At 29.2% G+C, this 22,339-nt stretch overlaps 4 protein-coding genes across 7 annotated transcripts; 2 read left to right on the top strand and 2 right to left on the bottom strand.

Annotated features, from left to right (window-relative positions):
• Positions 1 to 1,352: 1,352 nt before the first annotated feature.
• Positions 1,353 to 3,001, top strand: LOC130961164 (60S ribosomal protein L7-2-like). The gene is made up of 6 exons (XM_057886891.1): positions 1,353 to 1,538; positions 1,635 to 1,732; positions 1,845 to 1,902; positions 2,434 to 2,513; positions 2,599 to 2,701; positions 2,784 to 3,001. Exons 1-6 carry the CDS (start codon positions 1,353 to 1,355, stop codon positions 2,997 to 2,999), a joined length of 741 nt encoding a protein of 246 aa, XP_057742874.1. The 3' UTR covers positions 3,000 to 3,001.
• Positions 3,002 to 9,081: 6,080 nt separating this feature from the next.
• LOC130962631 (uncharacterized) lies at positions 9,082 to 10,467 on the bottom strand. Its single transcript, XM_057888818.1, has one exon. The coding sequence runs from the start codon at positions 10,465 to 10,467 to the stop codon at positions 9,082 to 9,084; it is 1,386 nt and encodes a 461-aa protein (XP_057744801.1).
• A 4,873-nt stretch (positions 10,468 to 15,340) lies between these two features.
• On the top strand, positions 15,341 to 17,334 carry LOC130962630 (uncharacterized). The gene is made up of 5 exons (XM_057888817.1): positions 15,341 to 15,518; positions 16,336 to 16,473; positions 16,565 to 16,646; positions 16,762 to 16,838; positions 17,317 to 17,334. The coding sequence occupies exons 1-5, from the start codon at positions 15,342 to 15,344 to the stop codon at positions 17,332 to 17,334; spliced, it is 492 nt and encodes a 163-aa protein (XP_057744800.1). The 5' UTR covers position 15,341.
• Positions 17,335 to 19,464: 2,130 nt separating this feature from the next.
• Positions 19,465 to 21,993, bottom strand: LOC130961165 (ACT domain-containing protein ACR10-like). 4 transcript variants are annotated; one of them, XM_057886894.1, is made up of 3 exons: positions 21,570 to 21,993; positions 21,241 to 21,459; positions 19,465 to 19,761 (listed from the first exon to the last, which is right to left on the bottom strand). In XM_057886894.1, exons 1-3 carry the CDS (start codon positions 21,721 to 21,723, stop codon positions 19,718 to 19,720), a joined length of 417 nt encoding a protein of 138 aa, XP_057742877.1. In that variant the 5' UTR covers positions 21,724 to 21,993; the 3' UTR covers positions 19,465 to 19,717. The 4 variants fall into 4 exon arrangements, with proteins under 4 accessions (XP_057742877.1, XP_057742875.1, XP_057742878.1 ...); XM_057886892.1 differs by having other exon boundaries at positions 19,465 to 19,754; XM_057886895.1 differs by having other exon boundaries at positions 19,465 to 19,747.
• Positions 21,994 to 22,339: the final 346 nt, after the last annotated feature.

Here is a 22,339-nt window from a genome sequence, read left to right as displayed (position 1 = left end):
TTACTTGTTATGCACTAAATCGAACGTCGGTAATTTGCTTAAACATGGGTACTGTATAATAAGTATGTGAGAGCTTGGGGAAAAATATTGGTTCTGTTTAATAAAATGTACCATTAACTTTACCAAGTTGTATGTATAAGTGGCTGTAATCATAGGTGAAAGATCTGTATAGCATATTAATAGCTATGAAGGCATTTTTCTCTCTGTCTAACTGAAACATGATCATGCATGTACCGTTCTGGGGATTGCCCCAAATTCCCATTAGCGAGTTCTTGATGGTTTTGTACTTTATCTCTTTGTCGATGATAATTTTTTCGATCAGGTTGACGCAATCATCTTGAAAGTCTGGACTTGTTTGATTATTGAGGGTGATGGTGGTGCCTTCTATTGGTTCGGTATCCATGTTTGGTATGGTCATATTGGTTAAAGACTGATGGGGGAGGGGCTGGAGTGTGGGAGTTGGGGGAGCGTTGGTGTGAACAGGTAAGTTAAAGTAATGGTTGTGGAAAGAAGATTGAAATGAAATCTTGGCTGGAGATAAGATCACGGAGATAGAACCTTGAGTTCTAATTTATCACTCCTGTTGAGAGTTCCATCCCTCTTTCTGAGAGAATTTCCTCCACTTATTTTTATAGTCTTTAGTTATTATGAAATATCAACATTGGGCCACTGATTTTAATATTTTCTCCTCAATAGTGGGCTTTATCCAAAACGCTAAAGCCCAAAAAAGTTAAAATAATATTGGGACCACGAATGGTAAATAAACGAAAGAGAAGGCTAAGCTGAAGTGAGCACTACAAAAACCCTAGCTCCTTCCTCACTTAGCCTCTCATCTCAGTGCTGCACACAAAAACCCTAATCTCTCTCAGAGCGACTTCGCATTCCACTTTCAGCAGGTTCGTCTCCTCTCAATTCTCTACGTTAATGTCTATTCTCTTCACTCTTCGTGTTTCCGTCAATCTTCTGCGATTTCCAGATCTATTGTTTGTTGATTTTCATTCCTTGTTTCGGATTCATTTCTTTTTTGTCACTCTTTTGATTTGTCCGTGTTATTCCTATTATATCTCGTGATTTGATTAGCTTGTATTCAGCATGTTGTGTGGAAAATTAGATTATTATTTAAAAAAAAACATTGGAGGTTCTCTGTTCTTAGTATGAATTTGATGTAAATGGATTGTTAAAAAACATTCGAAGGACCTATTTTTTATTTTTTAAGAGAGCATGTAGTTTTCTTTTTTGAAACACTGAAAATTTAACTTTTGAGTTGGAGCTGAAATGTGTCAGTATAATAAATGAAACTAATGAATTCTTTGTTGGATTTTAATTATAACTGATATTTTTATTTTGAATGAATGGCAGAAATGGGTGAAGAGGTGAAAGCAATTGTTCTCGAGTCTCTGCTTAAAAAGCAGAAGAGGGAGGAGGAATGGGCCTTGAAGAAAAAGGAGGAGTTTAATGCTGCAAAGAAGAAGAGAGCAGAAAGCCGCAAGCTCATTTACAACAGGACAAAGCAATATGCAAAGGAATACCAGGAGCAGGTTGCATTTCACCTTAATCTATTTCTCTTTTTCTCTGTTTTAATGTTTGTTTCTGTTTCCTTTATTGCGCCACATTGACCCGCTTTTATATTACAGGAAAAGGAGCTGATCCAATTGAAGCGGGAAGCAAAGCTGAAAGGTGGATTCTATATTGATCCAGAGGCTAAGCTCCTGTTTATCATCCGCATTCGTGGGTATGTGTTGTTTCCTTTGTTACTCCATATTTATGCTATTTATACTGTGTCCCAAGTTTTAACCAATTCTGTAATTTGGGTATTCTTACTTGTTCGAACTGTGTTTTTTCAGTATCAATGCCATGGATCCCAAGTCAAGAAAGATCTTGCAGTTGTTGAGGTTGAGACAGGTACTGCTTATAATCATTGAATGTTGAGTTTATTGTGTTATTTCTTGTGTGAGTGTTATTATGGTTTACTTGGTGTTAGTAGTACAGTTCATGACTATTGTTTTATAACCATGTTTAATGTGATGATTATTGAGGTGCTTCAACTTGAATTAAAGTCCCTGTTATAGGTTTGTTAAACACTATTCAATTTATGTTAGAACAGGCAGATTTTTGTTTGTTGTTGAGTCACAAAAAAAGGGGAGTTGACACATCTGCTCTCATATTCTTGATCCTCTCTCTGTCACTTGTTTTGTTTCCCAAGGAGTGTTAATGTTTTTGTTCTTTGGCTTTATGTTGTGTTTTCACTGCATTTGTCCAAAAAATCTTGAGGCTATATAGTGTCATGGAAGTTTGACAAGTTAGTCAATTAAGAAAATATGTAATGTTTTTGATACTTGTTTGTAATACTCATTTTGAAATCTTGCTATTTACACTGTAAAGTACCCATACTAATGTTTAACCCCCTTGTCTCTGTTTTCTTTTTTGCAACAGATCTTCAATGGCGTGTTCCTGAAAGTCAACAAGGCCAAAATGAACATGCTTCACCGGGTTGAGCCATATGTGACCTATGGGTATGTAGACTTGTGCTGTCATACCTTTTTGAATGTGATGAATCCCTTTTTTTGTCTAAACGTAACAATTCCTCTTCTTTTGTAGATACCCAAATCTAAAGAGTGTAAAAGAGCTTATTTACAAGAGGGACTTTGGTAAGTTGAACAAGCAGAGAATTGCCCTAACCGACAACTCTATCATTGAGAAGGTCTGTAATATTATTTTTAGCATTAGGGTATACAATTCTAATACATTCTATCTACTCACTTTTTCCTTGGATGACGCGTCAGGCACTGGGCGAACATGGAATCATCGGCATTGAAGATCTTATCCATGAGATCATAACAGTTGGACCACATTTCAAGGAAGCAAACAACTTCCTTTGGCCATTTAAGCTCAAGGCTCCATTGGGTGGCTTGAAGAAGAAGAGGAACCACTATGTTGAAGGAGGAGATGCCGAAAACAGGGAGAACTACATCAATGAGCTTATTAGGAGAATGAATTAGGCTGTGGGATTCTGTTCCAAGCATAGTGGATTCAGTCTTTATTTTGGAAGTAGTACATTTCTGACATTGATAAAATCTTTAAGGTTTATTTTGTTTTTCTTTTTACAAAACAGTTTGTTGAGTTGTCCTTTAAACATTGAGTATTATCGGTTTATATGTTTTTTTAATCCCTCATTTAGTATTGCCGAGGTCTTTTGACAGGTCAATTACATTTCTTCTTTGTGAATTGAATTGGTTCTTTCCTTAATCATAACTGATGACTTGTATTATGTCTAGTATAAAATATACTAGATTATGTTATATCTCAATATTATGTCTAAATTAAGATAAATATAGATATTAAGGAAAAAATTTAAAATTTAAAAGGTTAAATAAGGGTATTTTTTAAAAGAAATATTAAAATTTCAGTTCCATCTCTAAAAATTTAAGTTTTTTATATCCTCACTTTTTGAAGGTACTAAAATTTTGAGTTTTGAGACAGAATTTTTAATTTTAATCTCTAACCATCAAACACAACACTAAATCTCATTTTTAGTTTCTTAAACAAACGCTACCTAAAAGACTACGTATTTATCAATTTGATTCTCAAAGTTTAAACTTATCTCACGTGTCATAAAATGAATTAGATGATGATATGTGGCAAAATGATTATGCTATGTTTTATCATCTAACTTATGAAATGATTAATTTGATTCACAACTGTATCTTTCAAAGATAAATTTAAAACGTTTGATTTTTTTTGGAGAATAAATTGATGCATATGGAACATAAATAGAAAAGTATAGAATGGAAGGATTTGTGCACCAATGTAGAAGTATAGGCACATTTGCCAAACGTGGGGAATTGCAACGTGGCCAGTGACAGAGAGCCAAACCATGAAGTAACCAAAGAAGTTCATGGCTGCACCAATGGAGAGAATCACCCATGGAGGTGTGAGTTCATTGATAAGCCCTGAGAATATGCCAAGATTTGCACCAAGGTCCTTGAAGAAGCTAATCAAGTTGAGGGTAGATTGGTCATATCCCAATGAGGATTTGACTTCATTGGAGTATAAACCAAACATGTATGTTGCTCATGAGACTGACATGATTAAGCATGAGGCAAAGATCATGAACCACCTCCCAGTTACAATTTGGTAGCTCAACTTCTTCATTTTTCTCATCTCTTCTACCATTTTTTGCTTCTTAGGAAACTTGGGCTATTTTGGAACCATGCATATAATATATGTATGTACACATGGGTTGGCTAATATATATTATTTCTACACACAACTATATGCTGTATTATTTGTCTTTATGGCCAGACATATATATTTTTTTTTTTAAAAAAAAGAACATTATTGTTTTATGTATTATTACTATTCACATACAATGACATCTTAATTATTCTTTAATTTTTAAACCTATCATTGTCAACCTGTTAAAATTAAGTATTTAAGCTAATTAATTTAGAGATAAGTAATAAGTTCAACTTGTTAAAATTATATCTCAAATGGTATAATTTTTTTATACTCACCTAAAAGATAGTGAATTTGAGTTTTTCTATTTTTAATAAAAAAAAGTAATAAGTTGAACCATATAAAAAGTTAAGTAACTTAATACCAAAAAAAAATCATACTTCATATATAATAAAAATCAACCATTAAATTATTTATTTATATAAAATATATACTAAAATAAATTAAATAAAAAAATATATTTATACATAAATATATGATAACTAATAATTTTTTAATAATATACATATAATATTTAAAAAAATTATAATAAGTAGTTGCAAAACAAATTAAGCGATGTATAGCACTCATTTTATTATATGACAGAAGAGGCTTGCTACACATACAAGTCTTTTTGACTTACAAGTTTTACAAGTTGCTACACATTAGAGCCTTTTAATGCGTTATTTAATTTCCAACACTCACCGTGAATTATGAACGACTCCTCTTCCTCTTCCTCTTCCTCTTCCTCTTCCTCACTCACCGTGAATTATGAACAACTCATCTTCATCTTCCTTTTCCTCTTCCTCTTCCTCTTCTTCTTCTTCTTCTTCTTCTTCTTCACTCACCGTGGATTATGAACAACTCATCTTCCTCTTCCTCTTCCTCTTCCTCTTCTTCTCCTTCTTCTTCTTCTTCCTCCTCCTCCATGTATTTCTTCGTTATTCTCTTTGCCTTTTCATTAGTTGTTTTATTTGCGTTTATTACTGGTATTCTTGCTTCGTTTTTTTTCGATTTTCATGGTTTCTGAAATCAAGCTTTGAAATCGTTTTGAAGATAATGAAACTTCAGAAATACACCCAAACGATTATAGAAAATACACCCAAACGATTATAGAAAATACACCCAAACGATATTTCTTCGTTATTCTCTTTGCCTTTTCATTAGTTGTTTTACTTGCATTTATTACTGGTATTCTTGCTTCTTTTTTTTCGATTTCATGGTTTCTGAAATCAAACTTTGAAATCGTTTTGAAAATAATAGAACTTTAGAAATACACCCAAACGATTATAGAAAATACACCCAAACGATATTTCTTCGTTATTCTCTTTGCCTTTTCATTAGTTGTTTTACTTGTTTATTACTGGTATTCTTACTTCTTTTTTTTCGATTTTCATGGTTTCTGAAATCAAGCTTTGAAATCGTTTTGAAAATAATGAAACTTCAGAAATACACCCAAACGATTACAGAAAATACACCCAAACGATTATAGAAAATACACCCAAAGGACACTTTATGCATAATTCAGAACTCTTTCTCTTTCTCCTCCTCATATTCTGCTGCTTCTTCTTCTTCAAAAATGATTTCAGAGCTTGATATCAAAAAATAATGGAAATCAAGAATAACGAAAAAAGAAAACAAAGAGAAAAGCACGTAAATGAAGAAGGAGAAAGAGAAGGCAAAAAACGAAAGAAAAGAAGAAGAAGAGGAGGAAGAGGAAGAAGAATGTGCAGCAAGAAGAAGAAGACGATGCAGTGAAATTGTGCAGTAACAGTTGAAGAAGGAGAAAGAGAAAGTAAGAAACGAAAGAAAAAAAAGAAGAGAAGAGGAAGAAGAACGTGCAGTAACGTTCAAGCGCGTTAATATAATAACTTGTAAAGACTTGTATAAAAAAATGCTTGTATATGGAGAATTTCTCATGACAGAAATATTGAAGATTATTTGTCATAATTACATCATATTTTATTGCCATAAGATCATTGATCCGTTCTTATCACTTATGTGGGCAACATATCCAAAGATCCTATTCAAATTAAAGTAACCCATTGGAACAAATTTTCCACAGTAGCTTCTCAAACATGGCCTATAAAATATTCGCACTTGGAGACATAGGACCATTAATTAAGGATGCAATAATTGCTGTATGCAAAGAAGGATTCAAATTGAACGATTACACTACTATATAATAGCCTAATTAGATGCCTTTCCATTAATTAATCAACTTTAATATGGAATTAATTAAAAGAAGAGAGAGATTAAGATAAAGTTCCAATTTGCCTTATTTGAATAATTGATAAAGAAGATAAATAACTATTATACATAAGATAGTAACATACATTATATATATATATATATATATATATATATATATATATATATATATAAGTTTTTTTTTTAAAATATAAATAATAAGTATGATATTTTAGCTTATTATAATATCGTGATGATTGTGTATAGATCAGAGTATGTTAGAGTGGGTGGCTATATATATATATATATATAGTAAAAGAGGCTTTGAAGCAATGATGAAAAGTGAACATTGTTTCAAGTGTGGGATTGGTTTATACTAAGGTGCCTACTACTGTAAAGATGCATCTTTACAGATTTTTGTCTTTTATGGCAAAAAAGCGTGTCACTAAAAAGCGTTGCTTTAAAGAGAAAAGTGTTATCCTTAATCGTTAACTTGGCTCTGATACCAATTTTTATCAATGCAGGTTTTTGAAATATTTTTCTTGGGTTGGATTTGCATTATTAAAATTTTCTATTTCTTTTAACAAATTTTCTATTTCTCTTGATATGCTTTCTATACAATTTTTACAGAATTGTTCCACTTCTTCTCTATTTCTTGTGTAAATGTTACTATTCTGTAATCTTACTTCATAATATCTTTTTTGACTTTTCTGAAAATCTAAATCATTTTTTAATTCTTGTATCGTTTGATTTGCTAAACCAGTCATTTTATACTTGTAATTCTTGTTCAGATTCAATTTGTACTTGTTCTAGGGGTTCAACCTGTAGAGGTTGTATTACTTGAATATTTTGAACATGTATTCTTGATTCAAAAGCTTGTAATGCAATCATATTTTGTATGTGAAGATAATGCAATATTCGAGCACGATAAATTTGTTTATTCTTAATATTTTCTTTTAAATTTTTGACTGATTTTTTAGTTTTAAAACGTTGTATTAATTTTCTTGTTCTAAATATCTTTTTGTTTACCTTCTTGATTTCTGTTTCTAAATCTGAAGATTCAGTTGTCAAATTTCTTATTTTTATAGATATAGCCATTATTCTTGTTTTCATATTCCTTTTAATTGTTTTTAAAGAAATAAGACTTTTTTGAAAATCTTTCATATTAGAATTTCTGCATCTTCTGCCATAGCTTCATTGTTATTTTCTAAAGATTCTATTATTTTTTCTAATTCTTCGACTTCTTTTTTCAGATTGTTATAAGATAATACCAAAGTTTTGAAAGCTCTTTGGTTTATTTCAGAAAACTTTAAATATTTCAAATGATTTTCTCTTTCAAAGAATTCTTGTTTCTTATCTTGATAAGACACGTATATTTCTTCTTTATTTATCGTCATAATTTATTATTTAAAGTTTCATTCAACTTTTCAATTCTTTTTGTTAATTCCTTTATTTCAGAATCTTTTTCTTCAATTTTTAAATGAGATAGACTTAGAGGGCTGTTAATTTTAGATTCTCTTATTCTAAAACTAGATGATGAAAATGAATTTCTTGACGGTTGTTTTAATAACAAAACTGGGCTTTCAATAGCCTTATTTCTTGGAATTTCTGTTTTTACAAACTTTTGAAATAGTTCATCAACATAAATTCTTTCTTTATCCTTGAAGTCTATACTATGATGACTATTTGTCAGCGCATAATTAATTGCATATGTGATAGAAAATGGTTCATCATTTTGTTCCATTAAATCTATCTTATGGAATTTATAAGCCAGACTTAAGGATCTGCCGAGATTTTCGGTTGATAGAGGAATAGCGTATCCAATATGAGCATTGAATTTAACATTTACATTTGCCAAGTTACCATGGATTATTCCAATTATTTGATCTCTAGGATTAGTGATTCTTTTATCACAGATTGCCAGACTTATTGGAGAATTAATTCCTTTCATGTATGTGGATTTAACTAAAACTTGAATGGTACTAATATGAATCCATCCAATTTTAGATCTTTTTTGTTGATCTTTAATTTTTCCAATTTGTTTATTTACATCTTGTTCATTTATCAGAGCTATTTCAAGTTCTCCATTTGCGGATTGTATTTTTATTGGAGTTTCAATCTGAATCTTTCCATAATATATTATATTTTTTCTATTAAAGATTTCTTTTAGAGGATTTTGTTTATTAAAATTATCGTTAGGTTTAAGATCTAATTCCGTTTTTAAAATAGCTTGTTTTTCATTATCAAGTAAAGCAGTTAGCTTATAGTAATCAGATTCTTCAGTTATTTCTATATCTTCTAAATAATTCATAACTTAAAAAGATTGGGATAAAGATGTACCTTTCTGGAGAATAAACTTCTTTATTTATTGCTATTTTACAATATGTGTTTTGTTCTCCAGAGGGGAGATTAATTCCAGAGGGGAATTTCTTAGAATTATTTTTCTAATGGATCAGACTCCAGAATCGCCTCAGCTACTTCCTCTTCGCCCTCCTGGCCTGTGAGTACTCTAAGCTTCCTGCTTTCTGATTTCTGATGCTCTATCAAATAACTTAGCACTCTATTTATAATGGTTGGGTTTGATGGACAAATCCCATCCTTACCCTTCTTATGACGTCATTGCTTACGTCATTGAGCAATAATTCGCACCAACTACATTATTGGTGCCTTCTTACATCATTCAACAATAATGTTGATGGATGACTCAGATGTCTCATCCTCTTCTTTTCCCATGTGGGTGGGGTCTTCAGCATTGTTGCTTTCTTCAGACATTTCTGAGGCGCACAGCTGGCACCTATGGTCTTCTTTGTCTTTTAGTAAATGGCATAGATTCCTCCTTATCCCGTCAGAAAGTTTTTCCAGTAATCCAGAAAAGTTGTAAAATGCTGATTCAAAATCCACTAGAAGTCTCATCTCTCTTGATTCAATTTGGTTTTTCTTACTAGAAACAATTAGAGTGTTTCTGCTTTTGTAGTTTATTCTTGTTCTGGATTCTTTGTTTATTTTTTGGGCTCTCTCGAAGACTCTTGCCAATGTACTGGCCAATCTTCCTTCGTCACTATAAATTGATAGATCTTGAACTTGTTCTATTGGTTGAAAATCTCCTGGGAAGACTGACATGAAAATTACTTGAAATGCTGGGATCAAACATTCTCCTTCTTCATTGAAGATTGGCTGACTACTTGTAAATTTTAGGGATATATCTCTTGGTTCTCTTGCATCAATCATATTTTTGAATTTTTTCACTGCATCTATAAAACCTGCAGGAAATTCTTTAATGATATTTAAATTGTCAAAAATTAGGATTGTATCAATTAATCCGTATTGGAAAAACTGATATGTATCAGAGGGTGAAGCCTCTGGGAAGATTACCAGCTTTGTTAGCTGTTCTTTGTTAATGGGATAATATCCCAATATTGCTCTTTTGTCTAGAGTCCAATTTAGAACCAGATTTAAGTTTTCTCTACAGTTTGATCTACAGACCCTTTTTTTGTCATTTATTTCGGCTCTTGTGGGAATATTTTTCATTAGTCCAGTCCTTTGGGTTTGGGCTGTTCTTTGGATTTGTACTGGAGCTTTTTCTGCTCTTTTTAGAATTTGCTCTGGATGGAGCACTTCATATTCTCTGAGGGATTCTTTTGCCTCTTCTATTGTCAAGAATCCTCCTTTGTGAATAGTTTTGGGCTGATGGGTGAATGGGGCTGCTTTAGCCCAATCATCGTAAACTCCTTTCATTGGGCCATTATATATGACATAATATTTTTTATCCTGAGTTGATTTTTTAACTATTTCTGCCAGAGTTTTATTTTCAGGGATTTTTTCAGAAAAAATTGGTTTTGGGTTTTGTGGCTGGTCCACCACGCTTAGCTGGCTGAACTCTGATGGTGTTGCGAGCATTGGTATTGGAGCAGGTAATGTTGCTTGCTGGGGAACTTTCATGGCTTCCATGGCCTTCTTGATAGATTGAATTTTAGCTCTTAGCTGGTGGCAATGATTGCACCTTTCAAGCTCTTGTTCAAGCTTCTGGATTTCTTGATTCATTGTGTTGACAATGAACTCCATTCTCTTGTCAATGTATCTGCAATAATATTTTTATTTCCTTTAATGTACTCGATTTTTATCGGATATTGTAATAAAAACATTTGCCATCTTACCAGACGACCCTGATTATAATCAGATTGTAAATTATATCTAATAAAACCTGTTAAATAACTTGAGTCTGTTCGTAATGTAAATTCCTTTGGAAGTAGATCAATCCTCCATTTCTTAATAGTTTTTATTGCTGCTAGAGTTTCTTTTTCATGGGTAGTATACCTCTGTTCTGTTGGTGTAAATGTTCCAGAAATATATCTGCATAGTAATTCCTTTGAGGAATGTTTAGAATCTAGTGATTCTTTTTCTTTGTTCAAGCTTTTTTCAGCTTTTTTAGCTTTTAGACAGCCTGACCAGGTCTTGTCTGAAGCATCTATTTCTACTATTAAATAGTCATCTTCTTCCAGAATATAAAGTTCTGGAAGATTTTTACAAAGTTCTTTAATTTTCTGAATCTGCAGGCTATCCTTTTCTTCCCATTTCCAATTCTTTTTTATACTTATTTTTGAAAATAAGTTTTTAGTATAATCTGTTATATTCTTTAAAAATCCTTAATATAATTTATGCATCCTAAAAATCTTTGTAATTGTTTTCTATCTTCCATTTTATCAGGAAATAAATCTACTTTTTCTAATACATTTGGTTGAAGTTTTAACTTCCCTTCAGTAGATAGAATTAATCCAAGAAATTCTATTTCTTGTTTTGCTATCTTAGCTTTCTTTTTACTAAGGACTAAACCTTTTTCCTTACATCTTTCTAAGACAATTAGTAATTTTTGAAGATGATCTTCTTTATCTTGTTTTGTAAAGATTAGTATATCATCAATGTAAACTAGAACAAAATCATTTAAATCTTTTAAATTTTCTTCCATAAATCTCTGATAAATACCTGGAGCTTGTTTTAGTCCAAATGGTAGGACATTCCATTCGTAGAGTAATACTCCTGTTGATTCTTTTGTTGGACAAGTAAAGGCAGTTAATTTCTTTGTTTCTTCGTCTAAACGAAGTTGCCAATATCCTGATTTTGCATCGAGCGATGAAAACCAAGTTGCTCCTTTGATTTTTTCTAGAATGGAATCCTTTCTTGGGAGCTTATGAGCATCTCCTATAGTTGCTTCATTCATTTTTTTATAATTAATAACCATTCTTCGTTTTCCTCTTTTAATTTCGTTATTGTTTTCAACATAGAAGGCTGGAGCCGCATGAGGGCTTTTACTTAGTCTTATAATCCCTTTATCTAAAAGATCCTTACATTCAGATGAAAATTCTTCCTTATCTCGAGCTGAGTAGGGAATTCTATTTGGAACATTTATTTCCCTTGTAGGAACTTTTAGCTTAATACTTATTAATTCTTTGTTTGTATTTTTAATATCTAAAGGATTTTCAGCACAAACTTCATTTAAAAGTTCTTCTATTTTAATTTCAAGGTCATTTTTTGGAGTTTTTATTTGGAAATAAAGGTTCAAATAACATTCTTCTAGAATTGAAAATATTTTGAATTTTAAAATTTCGCTTATAGTAGTAGTTGAGATTTTTATTAATTTTGCCCTTTGATTTAGAGAGGAATCATATGGGGCTTTTAGAACTATATATGTTAATTCTTGGATAAAAGGGTGATACAGCTTTAGGAAATTATTTCCTATAATTAAATCTATTCCAGATTCTAATTTATATATAGATGGAACGATGAATCTATAATTTTGAATGAAGACTTCAATCATTTCTGCTTTAAAATTAATTTTGTGTATAGATTTATCGGCTATTCTAATTCTTAGTGGATTTTCTAACTTTTTCCAATTAAGTCCTATATTTGAACTTGCAAAACATTTTGTTGCCCCTGTGTCTATGAAGGCATTAATAAATTTTTCTGTAATTTTTACAGTAATAAACGTAGCACTATTACTTAGTTCCTGAGTTTGTCTCTGAGTCTGTTTCTGAGACATATTCAAAAATATATTTTAGTTCATCATCAGATTCTTCTAGAGGTTCCATAAAACAAGTTTTTGCGATTTCCATTTGTTTAGTTAAGTCTTTTTTATTCTTCTTTTTTGGACATTCATTTGCATAATGTCCTTCTTCTTGACAATACCAACATTTACAGTTTTCTTTTTTATTTGGGCAATAATTCTTTGGTTTTTTATTGATACTTTTTTCCCTAAAATATCTCTTTTTTCTCCAATTTGGATAATATTTTCTTTTTCTAAAGTGATATTTTCTTTTTCTTTGGATATTTTTATAAGGATGGTATTTCCGAATATTTTTATTAGAACCATATTTTTGAGGAATTTCTTCGTTATCTTGACAACAAATTCTAATTATATTATTAAATCTTTTTTGAGTGGCTTCTTGCATACAGCGTTCTTTTATTTCCTCTCTTATAGCAAATGTTGCTCCACCGAAATTATTTTCGATTGTTTTATTATTTATTTCTCTTATAAATCTTCCCATGATGATTTCGTTAGCAGGATATGGAAGTTTTGTGATATACATGCTAAGATAATGATTTTTATCTTCTTCTTTTAATTTATAATAATATATTCTATATTCGCAAATATAGGATTCTATATAGCATAGATCGAATATTTGAATATTGGCCAAATGATTTTTTGCTTCTAAATACTCTTTTTCAGAAATTTCTTTTCTATGATCTATAACATTTTTTTCAAAAAATTCTTTGTATAGAACTTTCATTATGTGTGCTATTCTATCATAAGCTGTTGTTTTTGCAGCTAATTCTTCTATTATTTTATTATCTATTGATAACATATAATTTCGTATAGTTCCTTTAGTGTGGAAACCTATGAAATTCCAGATATCCATTTCAGATAATTCATTTAATTTTGGGTTTGTATAAGCTTCTAATAGAAAAGAGTTCATCCAATCTTCGAAAATTTATTTTTCGTTCTTTTTGCAATCTAGATCAAGCATTTTTCTCCTTCTAGATCTTGAATTTTAGGATTATATTTTGATGGTATTTTAGTATATTTCGAATTTTTGCTTATAAATCCTTTTTTAAAGGCATAATTTTCAAAACCTGTTTCCCATTTAAATTGGGTTTGATTATTATTCCCAGATGTTCCAGCTTCATCCTTTACTTGTACTGGATGTACTGGTTCATCATCACTTGAATAGTCTAAAACATATTCTTCTCTTTCAGAGATTTCTGGTTCTTCTTTAATCTGAAAACCTTGTTCCAAAAAGTTGTCTTCTTGAGCCATTTTTAATTGTTTAAAAAGCATTGTAACTTCTTCTAATTTTTCATCAATATTCATAATTTTAGAGGCGGTCTAATTATTAGATTTGTTGTATCGATTTTATTTTGGATTTCTTCTTTCTTAGGAATTTCTTTTTGGAAATGTTTATCAAGAATTTGTTCAATTTTATTTATTATATTAGGCTCTTCTTTTTCTTTATTTTTCTGAAACTTTAGAGAGACTAATATTTCTTCAAGCATATCTATTATCAAATTTAATTGTGGATTAAAAGTATGATGAAGATGGGGATAATTATCTCCATGATAATATTTTTTAGAAACTCCGTGTGAAATATAAGTTTTTTCTGGTTTTTGAATACCTTCAATAAAACTTAAAGTAAAATTAAGATTTTGGGAAAACTCGTTTTGTATTGATTTTAAAAATTCAGTGTCATTACTATTGACATTAGTTAAGATCATTAGTTTTTGATCTATTAATTTTGATAGATTAATTATTTCTTCTCTTAAATCTTCTAATTTACTAGTTTTTTCCATTAGGTGACGCTTTTCTTTGTAAAGGGCTACGGTTTTAAGTTAAAAGTGTGGTTTTAGAATGTGTGGTTCAAATTTTGCCACATAGCACATCTTTAAAACAACATCTTTACCATATATTTCACCTTATAATATCTTGCTCCTTCCTAGAATCTTTGTCTAAATCCGATTTGAAATTTTATCCGCTGAAGTCATTATGCTAATAATTCTTTTAACCACAATGGATTACGCATATTTTCCAAATATATGTTTGGTAAAATCGATTTTTCTGTAAAAAAAATTCAAATTTTCTGTGCAAAAACTAGTTTTTCTATGAAAATTGATTATTTTTTAATCGGTTAAAAATCAATTTTTAAATTTTTTATTGTTTAATAATTAATTTTATTATGTAAAACTAATTTAGTTAATTAACCTAAAATAAATTTTTAGTTAACCAAAAATAGATTTAATTTTTTGATTAATCTTAATTATGTACAACCCTAATTATGAGTTGTGACTATGAAATCGAACTTAGTGTCAAATTCAAAAGGACAAAACAACTTCATTCAATCCTCTTATCTCATCAAAAGTAGTTCACATAAATATCTCATCAACATTACAGTTTAATTTCGTTTACCTTGCTTATATTAGGATAATTAATAAATATTAATATACAAAAATTCATATCACTTTTTTAATTTAAATTCATGTTCATTCTTTTTTCAGCATAGTTACAAGCTTGATGGGCCAAAGCCCACACCATACTTTCACTCTTCCCTTTTGTTTTGGTCATTATCACCACAATTCTATAAAACTTTCGAGCTTTCATATGGATTAATTGGGCTTTTATATAATTTAAGGCCCAATTGAGGCCCATAATAGTATCCGCGGTGAGGATTCTGATTAGTGATTAGTACAAAATTTTAGTCAAAGCTTAAAGACATAAAAGAGGATTAAACTGTTATTATTGAGCAATATAATGTATTCTCACAATAGTGGACCCTTTTGGTGTCTTTCTCACCTCAGTGACCTTTTTCAAGTCTTAAATTGGATGCAATTACTATATAACTCTTGCATGTCTTAATTGAGTTTTACACTACTACTTTTGAATAATAGCTACCATGGATGATAATAATGGAGAAGCAAAGAGAATGGAAGAAGGTTTGAATGGCTCTATTGTTATTGATCATGATGAAAAGGACAAAACGGTCATTTCTCATGAGAAAGATCAAGGAGCAATGAAACAGAAAACAAAGAGAATCGCAACACTTGATGCATTTAGAGGTTTCACTATCGTGGTAAGTCTTAATTATTGATAAAGTTTAATTATTCTGTTAGTTTTTATATTTTTATCGATTTTTTAATTAGGTTCTTATATCATATCAGATTTTGTAATTAAATTTTTACTGTGATAAAAATGTTGAAATTAATAGAATATTCTGTTAAATCATACAGAATATTCAGTCAAGTGTTAAGTATATTCATTTTGTTTATTAATGGAATATTCTGTTAGGTAGCGTTTGGTGGAGAGACAGAGAAGGAAAGATTGAGACTGAGAGACAGAGACTAAGAGAAAGAGATTGAAATAAATTTCAGTATTCTGTTTGGTGTAAAGTGGGAGATAGAAATTGAAACAAGAATGAAACTCTAATTTAATTTACACAAAGGGTAAATTTGGAATTAATTAATTGAAATGAGGGTATTTTAGGTATAAAATGTTATTAAAATTTCAATTTTCATCTCTAAAAATTTTAGTCCCCTGTGTCCCTACTTTTTAGAGGTACTGAAATACTGAAATTTTGAAGACAGAAACAAAATTTAGTACCAGTCTCTAAACCAACAAACATGATACTGAGTCTCAGTCTCTCAGTCTCTGTCTTAGTACCTCAAAACAAACGCTACTTTAATTTAACGTTTTCATCACAGTAAGGACTTAATTAGTAATTACAAAATTTAATATGATATAAAACTCAATAAAAAGAAAATATAAAAATCTAATTAAAAATTCAGTAAAACTATAAGGACCGACAAAATAATTAAACATTTATTTAATTTGTATTATGAGCTTATATTATGTATTATGAGCTTATATTATGTGTATAATTGTATGTAAAGGTGATGATATTGGTTGATGATGCTGGGGGGGCTTATCCAGAAATTGATCACTCTCCTTGGAATGGATGCACATTGGCTGATTTTGTTATGCCTTTCTTTCTTTTCATTGTTGGAGTTGCCATAGCTCTTGCATTCAAGGTAATTAAAATGTTATTACATCAGCTATCATATATTATACTAGTCAAAATTATATTATGTTATAATTAGTGTTGATTCAATAATAATGCAGAGAGTCCCTAAGGTTAAATATGCTGTGAAGAAGATATTCATTAGAACATTGAAACTTCTCTTCTGGGGTATACTTTTGCAAGGTATAATTAACCATAATAATTCTCTTCTTAATTTTGCCTCATCAGATGCATATATATACACATGAATACATGTTAATATGTTATTATTAGAACACTAATAAAGTTTTAACTTCAGGTGGATACTCTCATGCCCCTGATGACCTTTCATATGGGGTTGACATGAAATTTATTAGATGGTGTGGCATTCTTCAGGTCCCAATCATCCTCAAACTAATTAAATTATTATAATATAAATTTAATTTCTAAATATCAATATTAAATTCTCCTTTAAACTAACATCTAATATCAGTTTATTTTTACGCAAATTAATCTCATTTAATTTTTAGGATAAAATATATTTTTCGTTTTTAATGTTTGTAATTTTTTTTAAAAAATACCCCTAACATTTATTTTTATTTAATTTTAATTTGTCTTTAATGTTTTTTATTCATTTAATTTTATCTCGAATATTTTTTATTTTTGTCAAAACTATCCCTAAAAATTCTCAATTTTGTCCTCAATATTTTACATGAAATTGACATCTACAAGTAATTTCGACACAAATAAAAAATGTTAGGAACAAAATTAAATAGAACTAAAAGTTAGGAGTATTTTTAAAAAAATCGCAAACGTTAGGAATAAAAAATATTTTACCCTAATTTTTATTTAAATTATATTGTCTGATTGTCAGATGTTAATGCAATTATGAGAATTTTAATTTGTATATTGTGTGTGTGCATGCAGAGAATAGGTCTTGTATACTGTGTTGTTGCTCTAATAGAGACATTTACATGGCGATGGTGAGAGGGGCAAATCAAATTCTACTGAAATTAAATGGTTGAGATTGTGATGTGATTGTAAAAATTCTTTGATTAATTATTAATTAACACTACATGTTGCATAGGTTTGGAGGATTTGTTGCATTTGTGATTTACATGGTCACAACATTCAGCCTCTATGTTCCAAATTGGAGTTTTGTGGACTATAATGAGGAAAAGCCAAAGAGATATACAGTAAGTTTATGCACCTCTTGATGATTTAAAATGTTGTCAAATAAATTGTTAATTTAGCTATAAGTTGTTCGACAAATTAGTTTAATAATCTGTTTAAATAAATATTAAGAGTTTGAATTATGTATGTTTATGTGTATAGCAATTTATTAAGGAAGTCACTCAAATAAAGATTTCTAAAACGTCTTTTTTAAAAATATTTTTGAACAATTAAAATTTAACATATATAATCGATTAAATCGTGTTATTTCTATCAAAATTATTAGATTGGACAAATCGATTTAGCTGAAAAATTGATGAACCAAATTTTAAACCAATCTAAATTAATATTCTATTTTATAGAAAATAACTACAATATTCTTATTATAAAAAATGTCTAAAATACTTCTCTATATATATATATTGAGAATCTTAAATCTTAACCCTATGACGACACATAAAAAGGAGAAGGGTTAGGATTTAGAATTTTCTATAGAAAAATATTAATTTAAACCGGTTTAAAATTTGATTTATCGATTTTTTTGTCAAAGATCTAATTTTAACAAAAATAATACAATTTAATCAGTTATATATATTAAATTTTAATTATTAAAAAATATTTTTAAAAAAAGACGTTTTAGATATTTTTATTTAAATGACTTCCATTTATGAATTAATGACAGTTAAGATAAAAAGCTTTAAATGAAGATTAAATTTGGAATGAATAAATTTTTAATCCATTGGTGACTAATCATTAATTAAATTGTTGTAATTATTACTACAAGGTAATATGTGGCATGAGAGGAGACTTAGGAGCAGCATGTAATGCAGTTGGCTACGTGGATAGACAAGTTTGGGGGATTAACCATCTTTACTCTCAGTCTCTCACCCTGTTTGGTCACGCTTGAAGGCATCTTATGTCATTTCATTAATTAATAACTTTAAACTAGCTATTTTTATGCTTTTCATTAATTAATAATTATTTCCTCTTTTTCTTCATTTTAATAATTAACAGGCATGCACATTAAGTTCTCCAAGTCAGGGGCATTTTCGTAAAGATGCTCCAACTTGGTGTCGTGCTCCCTTTGAACCTGAGGGCCTGTTGAGGTTTGTCTTTACTTTTTTTTTTTTTTTTTTTGGGGAAAATGTAAAATAAATAGAAAGATTTATTAGAAGAAATTAACTATTTTATATTTCACTTTTTCTTTTGTTCATTTTAATTAGTTCCATATCAGCTATTCTGTCTGGCACCATTGGCATCCACTATGGTCATGTCTTGATTTACTTCAAGGTTATTAACTACTTTAATTTACTACTTTATTCCTATAATATTATATTATATTTGTTGTAATTAATTTATAAAACATTATTATTTTATCATCAGAGGCATTCAGAGAGGTTAAAGCAATGGGTCTCAATGGGGTTTGTGTTACTAATCCTTGGCATCATCCTTCATTTAACACATGGTAAGCTACTCATAGAAGTAACTGCCATTAACTGATTCTGGTAATTCAGTTTATTCGGTTACATGTCTAAAACAGAATTGCTTTCTTCTATGCTAATAACTAGTTGATCTGCAATTAGCTTCATTGAGACATTAACTGTAAATTGTAAAACAAAGAATAAATTAAAAGTTTAATTATTTTGTTAGTTCTTATAATTTTGCTAAATTTATAATTAAGTATTTATATTTTTTTTTAATTGGGTCCTTATATTATTTTTAATTTTGTAATTAAATCCTTTTTAATGTAAAAAATATTAGAATTATCTGAATATTTTTTCGCAAATTAAACACATTCATAATTAAGAATCTAATTAAATCTTTGACCGCATGTTTTTTGCAAGAAATATTCTGTTACTTTAATATTTTTTATATGAAAAATATCTAATTGCAAAAATTAAAAGCAATGTAAGAATCTAATAAAAAAGAAAAAATATAAAGATCTAATTACAAATTTGGTGAAATTATAGAGACTAATAGAATAATTAAACTTAAATTAAACTCTATTATCTGCATGAAAAATTAATCTGCATGGAAAATTCAAAATTGAAATGCAGCTATCCCAATCAACAAGCAACTATACAGCTTCGGCTATGTTTGTTTCACAGCTGGGGCAGCAGGAATTGTATTCTCTGCACTCTACATACTGGTAAGTAATTAAGTGAACAATAACATACATAAGAATATTATTTATTTATTTATTATTAAGTAGCTAGAAGAATACAATATTTCAACAACTACCTAATTAATTATTATCTTTCTTCTCTAACAATAATATTATATTGTTAATGGAAAAATCAGATTGATGTTTGGGGATTTAGAAAGCCATTCTTGTTCTTGGAATGGATAGGAATGAATGCAATGCTTGTGTTTGTTATGGCTGCTCAGAGCATCTTCCCAGGCTTTGTTAATGGATGATATTATAAGGATCAAGATAACACACTAGTAACAATCTACCTCACCCTTTTATTATTTATTTAATTTTTTCAGTCTTTCAATTATATCACATAGATTATATATTAGTGTTGGAGGATTTGTTGCATTTGTGATTTACATGGTCACAACATTCAGCCTCTATGTTCTAAATTGGAGTTTTGTGGACTATAATGAGGAAAAGCCAAAGAGATATACAGTAAGTTTATGCACCTCTTGATGATTTAAAATGTTGTCAAATAAATTGTTAATTTAGCTATAAGTTGTTCGACAAATTAGTTTAATCATCTGTTTAAATAAATATTAAGAATTTGAATTATGTATGTTTATGTATATAGCAATTTATTAAGGGAGTCACTCAAATAAAGATCTCTAAAATGTTTTTTTTAAAGATATTTTTTAACAACTAAAATTTAACATATATAATCGATTAAATCATGTTATTTCTGTCATAATTAGATCGGACAAATCGATTTAGCTGAAAAATTGATGAACCAAATTTTAAACCAATTTAAATTAATATTCTATTTTATAAAAAATAACTATAATATTCCTATTATAAAAAATGTCTAAAATACTTCTATTATATATATATATATTAAGAACCCTAAATCTTAACCCTATGACGGCACATAAAAAAGAAAATCGTTAAGATTTAGAATTTTCAAAATCTATATATATATATATATATATAATAGGAGTATTTTAGTCACTTTTTATAATAAGGGTATTATAGTCATTTTCTATAAAAAAAATTAATTTAGACCAATTTAAGATTTGGTTTATCGATTTTTTTGCCAAATCAATTTATCTGATCCAATTTTAATAAAAATACTACAATTTAATTACTTATATGTATAAAATTTTAATTACTAAAAATATCGTTAAAAAAATATGTTTTAGATATTTTTATTTAAATGGCTTTCATTTATTAATTAATGATAGTTAAGATAAAAATCTTTCAATGAAGATTAAATTTGGAATAAATTAATTTTTAAATCTATTAGTGACTAATCATTAACTAAATTGTTGTAATTATTACTACAAGGTAATATGTGGCATGAGTGGGGTATTCACTCAAAACTAAAACCAAAGGTATATCAGAAACCTCAAAATCTTGATTCTTGACTTTGAACAAAAATATATTGAAAAGACATGTAAATATGGTGATTGAAGGGTTATGAAGAATTACCATGTAAAAGGCCTTTGCGATCATAGCAACTAAACTTGAGAAGAAAGACATGAGGAGGGTTAGGTGGATGGAAATCAGAGGAGTAATAAGAGATTCCAGAAGCTGAGGAACAAGAAGGGCATGCCCCAATTAGCCTCTTCTTCAACAAACTCCATCTTGTATTCTCTTTCCCAACCACCCACAATACTATGTAACACCATTTCCCATCTGTTGACACATCTAATAATTCATTCAAAAAGAGTCAACATTAAAGCAAAACAAAACAAACCCATGTCTCAAATCCAAACAAAAGACTAAGAAATCAGAGAAAGATTAGATTTTGAAATTACCTCCTCTTACAATGCTAAGACCAAAGAAGAGTATGATACGACACAGATCAGAACCAAGACCAGTTTTGTCAGGACAGTTCACTGTTATCACTGTTGGATCTCCTTCTTTCTCTGCCTCCCTGAATATCACTACATCATCATGCAATATTCCCATAATCTTCTTCTTAAGATTATATATAATTCACTGTTCTTGTTGTTGTTGAAGCATATGAGAAGGAAAAAGAGAAGTTTCTGTTTATTTAAGTGATAATGATGATGGCTTCTTATTCAATGGTTGTTATTGGTGGTAGTATCTTGTTGAATTCTATATAAGATTCAACAATTAATAATCAATAATATTATATGAGAGAGTAATGTGGAGAATGAAGAAGCAGAGTGTTTAACTGCTTCTGAGGGAGGGACAAATGTTTTTAAGGTTGTAGACTTTCTATGTGGTTGTAAATATTATTATATTGTAATATATACTATTTATAGTACTGTTTTTTAATGAAAAGAATTTTGTTGCTTCAAGCAATATATCTCAAAAACAAATGGAAATTAAATACGAGATTAATTTAATTTATAAATTTTATGCTGATATTTAATCATATTAATTATATTATATAAACAAAGTAATTCATTTAAAAAGAAATAATTTTTACTCATGTGATAACATGTGTTTAGAATATAACGTGGAAAATATTCAACTTTTTTATGTTAATAATATAGAAATAATTAATAAACTCTTAAAACCTTTTTCTTTAAAAACCTATTCTATGTAATAGCAAAAA

The sequence above is a fragment of the Arachis stenosperma genome, chromosome 2 (genome assembly GCF_014773155.1).
Source record: "Arachis stenosperma cultivar V10309 chromosome 2, arast.V10309.gnm1.PFL2, whole genome shotgun sequence".
Classification (NCBI taxonomy): Eukaryota; Viridiplantae; Streptophyta; class Magnoliopsida; order Fabales; family Fabaceae; genus Arachis; species Arachis stenosperma.
Note: the sequence above shows the minus strand (reverse complement) of the source record. Positions and strands in the feature narration are given on the sequence as shown.

What these genes read in the sequence shown, in the direction of transcription:
- LOC130961164 (XM_057886891.1), top strand. Translation starts at nt 1,353, where the DNA reads ATGGCAGAAATGGGTGAAGAGGTGAAAGCAATTGTTCTCGAGTCTCTG. An exon ending in TTTATCATCCGCATTCGTGG is followed by an intron (nt 1,733 to 1,844) that starts GTATGTGTTGTT and finishes GTGTTTTTTCAG; the next exon opens with TATCAATGCCATGGATCCCA. An exon ending in AGTTGTTGAGGTTGAGACAG is followed by an intron (nt 1,903 to 2,433) that starts GTACTGCTTATA and finishes TTTTTGCAACAG; the next exon opens with ATCTTCAATGGCGTGTTCCT.
- LOC130962631 (XM_057888818.1), bottom strand. Translation starts at nt 10,467, where the DNA reads ATGGAGTTCATTGTCAACACAATGAATCAAGAAATCCAGAAGCTTGAA.
- LOC130962630 (XM_057888817.1), top strand. Translation starts at nt 15,342, where the DNA reads ATGGATGATAATAATGGAGAAGCAAAGAGAATGGAAGAAGGTTTGAAT. An exon ending in TTAGAGGTTTCACTATCGTG is followed by an intron (nt 15,519 to 16,335) that starts GTAAGTCTTAAT and finishes TTGTATGTAAAG; the next exon opens with GTGATGATATTGGTTGATGA. An exon ending in CCATAGCTCTTGCATTCAAG is followed by an intron (nt 16,474 to 16,564) that starts GTAATTAAAATG and finishes ATAATAATGCAG; the next exon opens with AGAGTCCCTAAGGTTAAATA.
- LOC130961165 (XM_057886892.1), bottom strand. Translation starts at nt 21,723, where the DNA reads ATGGGAATATTGCATGATGATGTAGTGATATTCAGGGAGGCAGAGAAA. An exon ending in TCTTAGCATTGTAAGAGGAG is followed by an intron (nt 21,460 to 21,569) that starts GTAATTTCAAAA and finishes ATGAATTATTAG; the next exon opens with ATGTGTCAACAGATGGGAAA. An exon ending in TCGCAAAGGCCTTTTACATG is followed by an intron (nt 19,755 to 21,240) that starts GTAATTCTTCAT and finishes ACCAGTATGTAG; the next exon opens with AGTGCAGAGAATACAATTCC.